This window comes from Pseudophryne corroboree, chromosome 4 (assembly GCF_028390025.1).
Source record: "Pseudophryne corroboree isolate aPseCor3 chromosome 4, aPseCor3.hap2, whole genome shotgun sequence".
In the NCBI taxonomy this organism is placed as follows: Eukaryota; Metazoa; Chordata; class Amphibia; order Anura; family Myobatrachidae; genus Pseudophryne; species Pseudophryne corroboree.
The window spans coordinates 701,097,797-701,110,545 of record NC_086447.1 but is presented as its reverse complement, the minus strand read 5'-3'; the positions used below and the strand labels follow the sequence as shown (position 1 = coordinate 701,110,545).

The 12,749-nt window shown below is 47.3% G+C and overlaps 1 protein-coding gene across 9 annotated transcripts in view; it reads right to left on the bottom strand.

Moving 5' to 3' along the window:
* Positions 1 to 12,749, bottom strand: part of BIRC6 (baculoviral IAP repeat containing 6) — a 771,630-nt gene that overhangs the window by 643,783 nt on the left and 115,098 nt on the right. For all 9 annotated transcript variants that reach the window (XM_063917949.1, XM_063917953.1, XM_063917952.1 and 6 more), the window contains exons 5-6: positions 6,078 to 6,189; positions 5,702 to 5,784 (exon numbers count right to left, since the gene is read on the bottom strand). In XM_063917949.1, coding sequence (XP_063774019.1) covers positions 5,702 to 5,784; positions 6,078 to 6,189 — 195 coding nt within the window. The remainder of the gene's footprint in view (positions 1 to 5,701; positions 5,785 to 6,077; positions 6,190 to 12,749) is intronic.

Genomic DNA, 12,749 nt, shown 5'->3' with positions numbered 1-12,749 from the left:
ATTTAAGGAATTGAAAAAATTGATTTTTAGTTTTCTTTATTGTATATTCTGTACTGTGCGCTGGGGAAAAATCTTGTGTTATCGTGTCTATAGTTCAGTGGAGCTAGGTAGTAGCCCCACTCCCTGCAGCAGCACTATACAGTTTTAACTCATTCTCTTTCTATAGCGCAGTGCCAAAATTGTTCATTGGCACTTTAAGAGTTTGAGAGTGTGGACTGGATCCTCCCTCTATGCCCCTCCTACAAGACTCTAGAAACTGTGTCCGAGGAGACAGACATCTTCGAGAGAAGGATTTAACACATAGTGGAGAGATTCATACCAGCTCACACATACAAAGCACATCAAGCTAATTTAGCTTGAAAACTCAGAAACCGCTGAAACATTACTTACCAAGTAACAGTGCAGTGCCGTTGTACTGAACCAAATAACGATAGCATAAAAACAAAGCGCTGGGTGAGCGCCCATCATCCTCTATGGACTACGAGAAAAGGATTTTCCCGGTAGGTAACCAAAATCCTATTTTCTCTTACGTCCTAGAGGATGCTGGGGTACACATTAGTACCATGGGGATGTACCAAAGCTCCCAGAACGGGAGGGAGAGCGCGGAGGCTCCTGCAGAACAGATTGACTGAACTTTAGATCATCAGAGGCCAAAGTATCGAACTTGTAGAACTTTGTAAACTTGTTCGACCCAGACCAAGTTGCAAGTCGGCAAAGTTGTAAAGCAGACACACCCCAGGCAGCCGCCCAGGAAGACCCCACCTTACAAGTAGAGTGGGCCTCGACAGTCGTAGAACACAGCAATCATGCCGTAGAATACGCATGCTGGATTGTGAACCTGATCCAGCGAGATATCGTCTGCTTAGAAGCAGTACACCCAATTTTCTTGGGCTCATACAGGACAGAGAGAGTCCGATTTTCTGTGACGAGCAGTCCTTCACATAGATTTTCAGAGTCCTTACAAAATCTAAGGATGAAATTGAGGAGTCAGTAGCCGCTGGCACCACAATCGGTTGTTTGATATGAAATGCCAACACAACCGTCGGAAGAAACTGCCGACGTGTCCGGAGCTCAGCTCTATCTTCATGGAAGATCAAGTATGGGCTTTTACAGGACAAAGCCCCCAACTCCAACACCACATTAAGGTCCCAAGGTGACGTAGGCGGTACAAATGGAGGCTGGATGTGCAGAACTCCCTTCAAAAAGGTCTGAACCTCAGGGAGGGAAGCCAACTGTTTCTGGAAGAAAATGGATAAGGCAGAAATCTGGACCTTCACAGATCCCAACCTCAGGCCAATATCCACACCGGCTTGTAAGTAGAGGAGAAACCATCCCAGTTGAAACTCCACTGCCGGAAATTTTTTGGACTCACATCAAGATACATATTTTTTCCAAATTCGATGGTAATGTTTAGACATTACTCCTTTCCTAGCCTGTATCAGGGTAGGAATAACCTTGTTCGGAATGCCCTTTCGAACTAGTATCAGGCGTTCAACCACCATGCTGTCAAACGTAGCCGCTGTAAGTCTTGATAGGCGAACGGCACCTGCTGCAGCAGGTCCTCCCGAAGAAGGCCTTGGCTCTTCTTGCAGTAGATCCAGAAGATCCGCGTAGCAAGACCTTCTTGGCCAGTCTGGAGCAATGAGGATCGCTTGAACCCATGTTCTCCTTATGAGCTTTAGAACTCTTGAGATGAGTGGAAATGGAGGAAACACGTACACCGACTGGAACACCCACGGAGTCACTAGGGCGTCCACAGCCACTGTTTGCGGGTCCCTCGACCTGGAACAATACCGCCGAAGCTTCTTGTTGAGACGAGAGGCCATCATGTCGATCTGGGGTATGCCCCAAAGATCTGTTATCTCTTTGAACACCTCCGGATGGAGACCCCACTCCCCAGGATGAAGATCGCGTCTGCTGAGGAAGTCCGCTTCCCAGTTATCTACTCCCGTAATGAAGATTGCTGACAGCGCCATCGCGTGTTTTTCTGCCCAGAGGATGATTTTCGTTACCTCTGACATTGCAGCTCTGCTCTTCTTTCCGCCCTGTCGGTTTATGTCACATTGTCCGACTGCACTTGAATGGTCCGATTTCTCAGAAGATGGGGCGCTTGAAGAATACTGTTGTAGACGGATCTTAGTACCAAACTGTTTATCGGCAGGCCGGCTTCCAGATTTGACCATCTTCCTTGGAAGATTTCCCCTTGAGTGACTGCGCCCCAGCTCCAGAGACTTGCATCCGTGGTTAGAAGGACCCAGTCCTGAATCCTGAACCAGCGGCCCTCCAGAAGGTGAGGCAGTTGCAGCCACCAGAGGAGTGAAATCCTGGCCTTTGGTGACAGACGTATTCTCTGGTGCATGTGTAGATGGGATCCCGACCACTTGTCCAGGAGATCTAGTTGGAAGGACCGAGCGTGAAACCTCCCATACTGCAGGGCCTCGTAAGAGGCCACCATCTTTTCCAGAAGGCAAATGCACTGATGAACAGACACCCGGGTTGGCTTCAGGACATCCCGGACCATTGTTTGTTTCACCAACACTTTTTACTCTGGAAGAAACACCCACTGCACTTCTGTGTCGAGGATCATTTAAAGAAAGGACAACCTCCTGGTTGGTTCAAAATGTCATTTTGGAAGATTCAGGATCCAGCCATGTTCCCTGAGAAGCTGGGTCATGAGCTATGGACCGTAACAGCTTCTCCTTGGACGATGCTTTTATCAGCAGATCGTCTAGATATGGAATTATGTTCACCCCCTGTCTGCGGAGTAGAATCATCATTTCCTTGGTGAATACCCTCGGTGCTGTCGAGAAGCCGAATGGCAGGGCCTGGAACTGAAAATGACAGTCCAACAGTGCGAATCGAAGATAAGCTTGATGTGGCAGCCAAATGTCGGAATGTGAGGTACGCATCCTTGATATCCAGGGATACCAGGAATTCTCCCTCCTCCAGACCTGATATCACTGCCCTTAGAGACTCCATTTTGAACTTGAACTCCCTCAGAAAGGGGTTTAGTGATTTCAAGTTCAGAATGGGCCTGACCGAACCTTTGTTTTGCATATGAGGTGGTACTGGCACAATGACATGTGCCTCCACCAACTTCTGGACAGCTTTTTGCAGGACAGTCCTGTCCGCCAGCAGAACTGGCAAGCCTGATTTGAAAAATCGGTGAGTAGGGAGATTTTGAAATTCCAGCCTGTACCCCTGAGACACTATCTTGCACCCAGGGGTCCAGGCCGGATGACACCCAAACGTGACTGAAATGCCTGAGTCTCGCTCCCACCGGCCCCACCTCCGGGGCGTGCAGTACACAGTCATGTGGAGGACCTTGGTGTACCTGAAGCATGCTTCTGTTCCTGGGAACCTGCAGCCGCAGGTTTCTTGGACTTGGGCCAACCTCCTCGAAAGAAGGTGTTGGACGGCTTGGCCTTTCTGGGCTTGGTAGACCGAAAGGGCTGTGATGTAGCTGAAGAAAATGGGTTTCTTCGGAGCAGTTGTAGCTGAGGGAAGAAAAAGGTGACTTACCAGCCATAGCGATCCATGCATCTAACGCTTCCCCAAAGATAGCCTGACCTGTGTAGGGTAGGGTCTCCACACTTCTCCTGGATTCCGCGTCGGCAGACCACTGGCGCAACCACAGTCCTCGACGAGCCAATACAGACGTGGAAGAAATTCCCGCAGCCATGGAACCCAGGTCTTTCATGGATTCTACCAGAAATCCTGCCGAATCCTGAATGTTACGTAAAACAATTCAACATCACATTTCTCCATAGTATCCAAGTCTTCAAGTAACGTGCCTGACCACTTTACTATAGCTTTGGCAATCCAAGCACTGGCAATAGTGGGACGTAGTATTGCCCCAGAAGCCGTGTACATGGATTTGAGCGTAATCATCAATTTTATGATCAGCCGGCTCTTTCAAGGCGGTAGATCCTGGAACAGGTAAAACCACCTTTTTTGAGAGTCTGGATACTGACACGTCAACAATAGGCGGGTTTTCCCATTTTTTCCTATCCTCTACCGGGAAAGGAAATGCCACCAGAACCCTTTTAGGTATCTGAAATCTTTTATCCGTGTTTACCCAAGCCTTTTCAAAAATAGCTTCCTTTGACGCAGGGAAGGTTAGCGAGGCTTTCATATTTTCAGTGAAGCCTCCTCAACCTGCTCAGGTGTTGTATCAGCAATATTCAACACATCTCTAATAGCCTCTATCATCAACTGCAACCATTTAGCAAGAGATGCTGTCCCCCACAACACATCACCGTCTGCAGTGCCAGAATCGGTATCCATATCATCCTGCATGAATATACAGCGGGGAGCCCTGAGGTACCAGAACTGGGCCAGACTGCCATAGAGTTCTGTAAAGCCTGAGTTGCAGATTCATTTTGTGCAACCCTATTTGAAATCTGAGAAATCAGATTTGATAAAGGATAACCACTCAGGCCTCCTTGCTGGCATCTGTGCTAAACCAGTGCAATCCTGATTACATGGAATGGGATCATCCTGAAAGGACATACCCTCTGCAGCATTTGACACAGAGTCCCTGGACATTGCTTAATGGAGACCACACACACACAGGGAAGGACATACAGAGTTTCACCACCAAGAATGGCAAGAGAGAGACAGAGATTGGAGCCAACCCACACACAGCGCTTTTAATGTAAAGGGAGACCCCCTACTAGCGCTGACTGTGCACCTTAATAGGTTACACAGTCTTAATGCAGCCTCCCCCCCCCCCCCTTTTACAACCCCCTGGTACAGTGAGAGATAGCTGGAGTTGCTGTGGAGGGACTGCTCTTCCTGGACAGCGCTGTGCAGGCAGGAAAATGGCGCTGAAACACTGCTGGGTCTTCTCTGAGGAGAAGCTCCGCCCCCAAAATGGTGCTGTCTTCCCGCTCTTCACAAGGATTATACTGGCCTGAGGTAAAATTCTGGCTGAGATCCACGGACCCAGACAGGCTTGCTGACCAGTGCAGGGTTCAGGCGCTGGCTCAGGGCGCCCCTCACAGCGCCGCACTAAGTACCGCTGAGCCTCCGGAGCGCAGTTAGTTCTGCGCTCCTACTCTGTTGCCACCACCTTCTCACCGGCCCCCTGCTTGTTAGGGGGAACAGTGACTCACTTGCCACTGATCTTCAGCTCTGTAAGGGGGTGGCGGCATGCTGCTGGGGTAAGCGATCCCCTGTGGCGAACGATCTATCCCCTCAGTAGCTCAGTGTCCTGTCAGCGAAGATAGTGGCTCAGACCCCGCAGGGCGGACACTACTCTCCCCCTTAGTCCCGCGAAGCAGGGATGCTGTTGCCAGCAGCCTCCCTGTAAAATAATAAACTAAAAACAAACTTTACTAAAGAAGCTCTGTAGAGCTCCCCTAGCTGTGACCGGCTCCTCTGGGCACATTTTCTAAACTGAGTCTGGTAGGAAGGGCAAAGAGGGAGGAGCCAGCCCACACTCTCAAGCTCTTAAAGTGCCAATGGCTCCTGGTGGACCAGTCTATACCCCCATGGTACTAATGTGGACCCCAGCATCCTCTAGGACGTAAGAGAAAATGCAATTCCATGTACATTGGAGTTTCCACCCAAAAAAGATCAGACCACCCCTTTTCTGCTAGTTTGCGACAGAGTCAATGGGAAATAAAGAGGGATGACTGGTGCTCTTAGAAACAAATACGCAGACATATTTTAACAAAAGCGACATATGTCAACTTACCAGGGTTCATCTGTGGGTTCCCAGCACACTAAACATACGCTACATGTGAAGCACATGGCACGATCATCTCCTGAGGAAGCTGGCTGCCAATATTAATGAACAAAACAATCATTAATACAGACAGAAGTGTGATCCGTAGTAATGTCACATGGAAAGTGATGAAAGAACGGGCTGCTCTATTTTCAAAACAAACCATAATGCAATAAAGTTTTTGATCTCTCTAATCATTAAACAAATAAAATACAGGAAAATGTTAACAATCAAATAAAGAAAAACACTACACAGTACAAATATTTACTGAATGTCTTAATTGCAGTAAACCAACCCAATACCCACAGAGAATACTGTATTTCACGCTTTAGAAACCACATCTCACCTGATGATAAAAACCTGCTTGAGCCATGGGATCAGGCTGAGCCCATCTGTAGCCGATATGAGGCCAAGAAGTAAAGGTCTCCCGTCTGTTTGCTTCACTGTACATCAAGGACCTGATCATCATCAAGATAAAGTAAATGGAAAATGCTATTTAATGAACATAAAATACCATGAAGGCATTGCAAACTTTTACGGAACCCTGAAAAGATACAATTCCTATTGCAGGGGAGACAGAGGGGAAGATGTATGATTCTGTGAGTTTCAACACTTATTTGTATGGACCTGCTTCGCCACGCTAATCACACTAAATGGGCGAAGCAGGTCCATACAATATATTAAGTATACTTTTGCAGAAGAGGAAATCCAATCCAGACAACTAGGGACAGTGCTTTATTCTGGGAAACGATACCTGCAGCTGTCCAAATCGAGTCAAGTCATTCAGCACACACCACCACAGTAATACATGGGGGAGAAGTGGTATCCGTGAACATGTGTGCCGATACCATTCCCCACAACAATATCTGCTACGACTGCCATTCATCAAACTAATGTTGGCAAGACTTTCACAGCCATCAAGATGCCCAATACACAATCAAGTCCAGTTGTGCAGCTGTACCATTAATCAACTGCATAGGTGTCGGATATGGCCACAAAGGACAGATTTTCTTAGTCGACAAGTTAAGCTAAAACACAGATCTAAGTAGAACCTAGTAAGGTGATTAGCGGCAAGAGTACACATCACTAGACTGTATAGTCTGATATTCCGGATTAGCATTTGAGTGATCCTGATCAGATTTTCATCACCTTCTGGTGGAATTGGGGCCCACAAATGGACTATTTACAACTGACCAAGAAAATTACTGTGTACATGCTATCTAAGGCTACGGCCACACATAAGCCGGGGGGATTTGTGTGCACATGGATCCTGTTCTGCGGGATCCCGCAGAACAGGATTTGGCCAGTGACACAGGATTTCAATGGAACACAGTGCAGCTGTGAACACAACATTGAAATGTATGGGTTCACATTGAAACCCCGCCATCCTGTCATCCAGCCCGACCGCAGTATGCTGCAGTCAGATCCTGCGGCGGCGGGAGACTGACGCACATGTGTGGGCGCCTGCATAGGCACCTATGTGCAGTCTCCTTGCGGCCAAGCGGGTCCCACTGAACGGGACCCTATTGGCCACTATGTGTGGCAGTAGCCTTAGAGACTTATTAACCAAAAATACAACATGCTTTATATAAAATAATCATAAAATTCTTCATACTTTGGGGTAGTCCCTTCAAGGTTTTAGGTGTCATGTCAGACAGATCAATTGCACATAAACTTACAGAAATTTTATTTACACTTCGTGAACTGTAATGTTTAGTTATACTATCAACAGGACGTGGCATAATTCTTACACTCCTGTCCTCTGGATACATTGGAAAGGTGATCCCCAGGCAACTAAACAAACCCTGTGTTTATCATTTACCTTGCACTATACTTGTGAGTAACGAGAGACACTACCAACATAAAAACGACTAGAATTAAAGGTTAAAACACACCCACAGGTGCGTGGCATAGCGGGACTCTGGGGCAGCAGCGTTTCTAGAGAGCTCCCGCACTGCCGCCGGTAACCGATGATTCCTGCGGCTCACCGACGCCTCAGTCCGCTCCCATTCGCCCCCGAGGCTGCCTTACAGGTCCGGGATACTGATGCGGAGTCGGTCTTCTCGCGACCAGACACCGCGGCCTAAAGTAGCTTCTACAGCCCGCCAGAGGCCCCGTCGACGCGGTTTTGGGGGAAACGTCATTACTACATCACCGCTGCCTCTGACTTCCCCTGGGACCCTCCCCCTGTGCATCCTACCCCACAGCCTTCCCTCTACGCTGCCTGACGGGTGTCCCTGGAGCCATTGGGAAAAACTAGAGTGAACTGGATCAGCGTGAGGTTTTTTTTGCAGCCCTGCCACTACTGGCCCCCCTGTTTGCCTTCAGCCCCCTAAGAGTGTAGGAGGCTCTACTGAAGTACTTTGCCTTCCTCTGGGGGTTGCCCGGTGGATGGTGGCTCCCCACAGGTCTTTACCTCCAGTCCTGCCTACATAGCTGTGTGTGAGGCTGTTATCGCACGCTAGTAGTCCTGGGGAGTCACATACAACTTGTGGAGTGCCCGACCAGCTTTAATATATCTCCTCACTGAATCCGCTGAGCCTTTCTCACAATTTTGAATATTATGTAACCGGAATTATTCTCCCTCACCACCCGTGACTTTTATGCTTACCTGAAATGTTTCACCTCTGCAGCCTTTTAGTTCTTTGTATTGACTCGTCATCCCTGGGCCCGTGGTGTCCCACAATGCCCCCGAAAAAAGATAAAGGGGTACTTCCCAGCCCAGAAAGCTGCAATCCCTACCAACCCTGTACCAAAATCTCCTATCCCCTTTTCTCCGGCGAGCAAATCCCAGAGTCCACCCTCTGTGCCTAGGTTTGACCCTGAGTCTGACGCTCGTTTGACGGTTAAGACTCTCTACCAGGCTCTATCTGCGTTTAAGACTAAGTTAACACAGGACCTCGCAGATGCTATACGGGAGGTCAAATCTGAACTCTGTGCCATCGGAGACCACACAGACAATTTGAAACAGAAAATGGGGGAACTGGTAGCGTCTCACAACGTCCTCATTACTGCTCACGATCAGCAACAGAGCGACCTTGACGCATTAAAAGATAAGATCGCGGATATGGAGGATCGCTCGAGACGTAATAATCTCAAGATCAGGGGCATACCTGACTGTGTCGAACTCTGAACTGGAGGACTATGCTCTTTCCCTATTTCGGAAGCTCCTGCCATATGCGGAACCCAGGGATCTTTTAATTGACAGAATCCACCGTTTGCCTAGGCCACGCACTGTTCCCTCCTCCTTGCCAAGAGATACACTTTTGGGGATCCAGTTCTTTACTACGAAGGAACGTATCCTTAAAGCAGCTAGAATTGCAGGAGACTCTGCTTCTGATGTCTTGGGCAGGTTGCAGCTATTCCCAGACTTCTCTCTGCTGACTATCGCCAAACTGAGATCGTTGGCCCCAATTACTTCAGCTCTACGTGCTCAAGAAATCACCTACAGATGGGGCTTTCCATTCAAGTTGATTATCTCCCATGAAGACTCTTCATACACAGTCTCCTCCCTGGATGCTGAAGTCAAGTTGTTAATGGATTGGGACATTTCTGTCAATTTGCCTTCAAGCTCCAAGAAACGGCCTGCCCTATCGGATGACTGGGCTGCTACTTGAAGATCGTTTCGCTACATGTCTGTAGGGCTTATGGTCTTTATAGTTTGGCGGACTCCTGGTTGATACACACTGTTGCCCAGTTTTTTATTATAAGACGCTTGCATGTGAGTATACCATTGGGGTATTGCTGGAAAGGTTCCACTTTCCAAGTTTCAATGTTGTCTCGATTTGTTTATTTCGTTTCAGGTATGCATTTGTAATATTGTTGTTATACTGTGTTCAAATGGGTGGTGGCGCTAGGCCACATGTTCCCCCTCAAAGTTACACTACTGCAATTTTTCCTCTTCCCTGCAGTAGTTGCACCGGCCCGATGCACTGGGCTGTTTTGGTTTCTTTTTTCCCTTTTTCTTGTTCCTTTTAACTCCCCCTTCCACCCCCAAGTTCTCCTGCCAACACTTGAGACTATGCTGTTCTAACATTTCATTGTGGTATATGCTGTATAATGTATTTTTTATTGTACCTCTTTATATCCCCACATGGTCATAGTCCTTTCCATGAATGTTAAGGGGTTGAACTCCCCTAATAAAAGTCGGCTGGCCCTGAGGAATTTTGCCATACATAACGTAGATATAGTAGCTTTACAGTAGACCCACTTCTCCTCTCTTGGCCCCCTATTCTGAAAGATCGTAGATTCCCCCCTGGTTATTTTGCTAATGGTCCCCTTTAAGAGGAATGGTGTGGCTATTCTCTTTAGGAATATGATTTCATTTTCATTACATACACAAGTGGCTGATAAAACTGGCCGCTACCTGATTTTAACTGGTCTCTTAGACGATAAACTAGTTACTCTGGTATCCACATATGCCCCTAACTCCAACCAAGTCTCGCCATACAGAAAGTCTGTAAAGGCTCTCTTTTCGTTTAAGGTGACTAACTTAGTGCTTGATCCTAAGCTAGACAAGTCCCCTAAATCATTAACCTCCTATATGCCCTCGTTCAACACCCCGTCTTTGTCTTTCCGTAGCCTATTAACCGAATTTGACCTTTATGACATATGGTGTGTGCATAATCCCTAGGGTCGTGAATACACATATAACTCTCCAGTTCACAACTCCTACTCTCGCATTGATTTTATATTCTCGGATAAATGGACTCTATAATTTGCCAGATCCATAAACATTCTCCCTATAACGTGGTCGGACCATGCCCCGATAATTCTTAAATGGGATATTAATAGTCAGTTTACCCCGCCCCTGAAGACTTTCCCCTCATTTATTACTTGACCCTGTGTCAAAAAAAGCCATTGCAGATAGTATACGGTCATATGAGGAATTCAACCATCCATGGGACACGTCCACTCTGAACTATTGGTGTGCACTTAAGGTGGTTGCTAGGGGCGGCGGTGATACAAGCTGGGTCGATACTTAAAAGGTAAAATTCTCAACGGCAAGCTGATCTTGAAATCAAATTAAAGGAGCTCGAAGATAAAAATAAATCACACCCTTCAAAAAGTTTACATAAGGAGTTGGCTTTTGTCCGTTCCCAGATGCAGAATTTACTTATGGCTGCCACTCAAGCCTCCTTAAATAGACTGTGTCAGAAGTTTTATCTAGCTGGCAATAGATCGGGTAGAATGCTTGCCCGTAAGCTCCGTGCGCAGCAGGCAAGAAATAGGATTAGGCATATTGTGCTCTCTTCCGGCATCAAACTTTCTAACCCCCTAGACATCTCTAATCAATTTGCTACCTTTTATTCTCAATTGTACAATCTTTCCTCTGACTCTTATGTCCCCCAACCCTTTTGAAGCTACCCTCGCTCTGAGGATCAACTGGAATCCTTGAACACCCCTTGGTCATCTGTGGAAGTAAGTATCTAGCGCCATTAGGTCTCTTACCAAGGGCAACGCCCCTGGCCCCGACGGCTTTATTAATGATTTTTATGCCACTTTTCAGGACCTTCAAACTCCCTCTCTAGTTAAGGTCTTTAACGATATAACTGCTCGTGGTACTCTTCCGACAGAGATGTTGGAGGCCCAAATTGTCACAATCCCTAAACCTGATAAGGACCCATCTCTCTGTCAGAACTGCCGTCCTATTGCGCTATTGAACTGTGATATTAAATTATATGTTAAATTGATAGCCACCCATCTCAACACTTTTCTCCCTAACTTGGTTCACTCGGATCAGGTCGGGTTCGTACGTGGCAGGCAAGCGTCTGACAATACGTGTAGGGTGTTTAACCTGGAAGACTCTTTGCCTGGCGGTAAGGGCCTTCTATTGCTATTTCTTGATGCAGAGAAGGCGTCTGATCGTCTAAACTGGTTATACATGCGTGAAGCATTGGTGAAATTCGGTTTTCGGGACCAAATTCTGTCTATAATAAGATTTTACTTACCGATAAATCTATTTCTCGGAGTCCGTAGTGGATGCTGGGGTTCCTGAAAGGACCATGGGGAATAGCGGCTCCGCAGGAGACAGGGCACAAAAAGTAAAGCTTTTTCAGATCAGGTGGTGTGCACTGGCTCCTCCCCCTATGACCCTCCTCCAGACTCCAGTTAGGTACTGTGCCCGGACGAGCGTACACAATAAGGGAGGATTTTGAATCCCGGGTAAGACTCATACCAGCCACACCAATCACACCGTACAACTTGTGATCTAAACCCAGTTAACAGTATGATAACAGCGGAGCCTCTGAAAGATGGCTTCCTTCAACAATAACCCGAATTAGTTAACAATAACTATGTACAATTTATGCAGATAATCCGCACTTGGGATGGGCGCCCAGCATCCACTACGGACTCCGAGAAATAGATTTATCGGTAAGTAAAATCTTATTTTCTCTATCGTCCTAGTGGATGCTGGGGTTCCTGAAAGGACCATGGGGATTATACCAAAGCTCCCAAACGGGCGGGAGAGTGCGGATGACTCTGCAGCACCGAATGAGAGAACTCCAGGTCCTCCTTAGCCAGAGTATCAAATTTGTAAAATTTTACAAACGTGTTCTCCCCTGACCACGTAGCTGCTCGGCAAAGTTGTAATGCCGAGACCCCTCGGGCAGCCGCCCAAGATGAGCCCACCTTCCTTGTGGAGTGGGCCTTTACAGATTTAGGCTGTGGCAGGCCTGCCACAGAATGTGCAAGTTGGATTGTGCTACAGATCCAACGAGCAATCGTCTGCTTAGACGCAGGAGCACCCATCTTGTTGGGTGCATACAATATAAACAACGAGTCAGATTTTCTGACTCCAGCTGTCCTTGCAATATATATTTTTAATGCTCTGACAACGTCCAGTAACTTGGAGTCCTCCAAGTCACTTGTAGCCGCAGGCACTACAATAGGCTGGTTCAGATGAAATGCTGACACCACCTTAGGGAGAAAATGCGGACGAGTCCGCAGTTCTGCCCTGTCCGAATGGAAAATCAGATATGGGCTTTTGTAAGATAAAGCTGCCAATTCTGATACT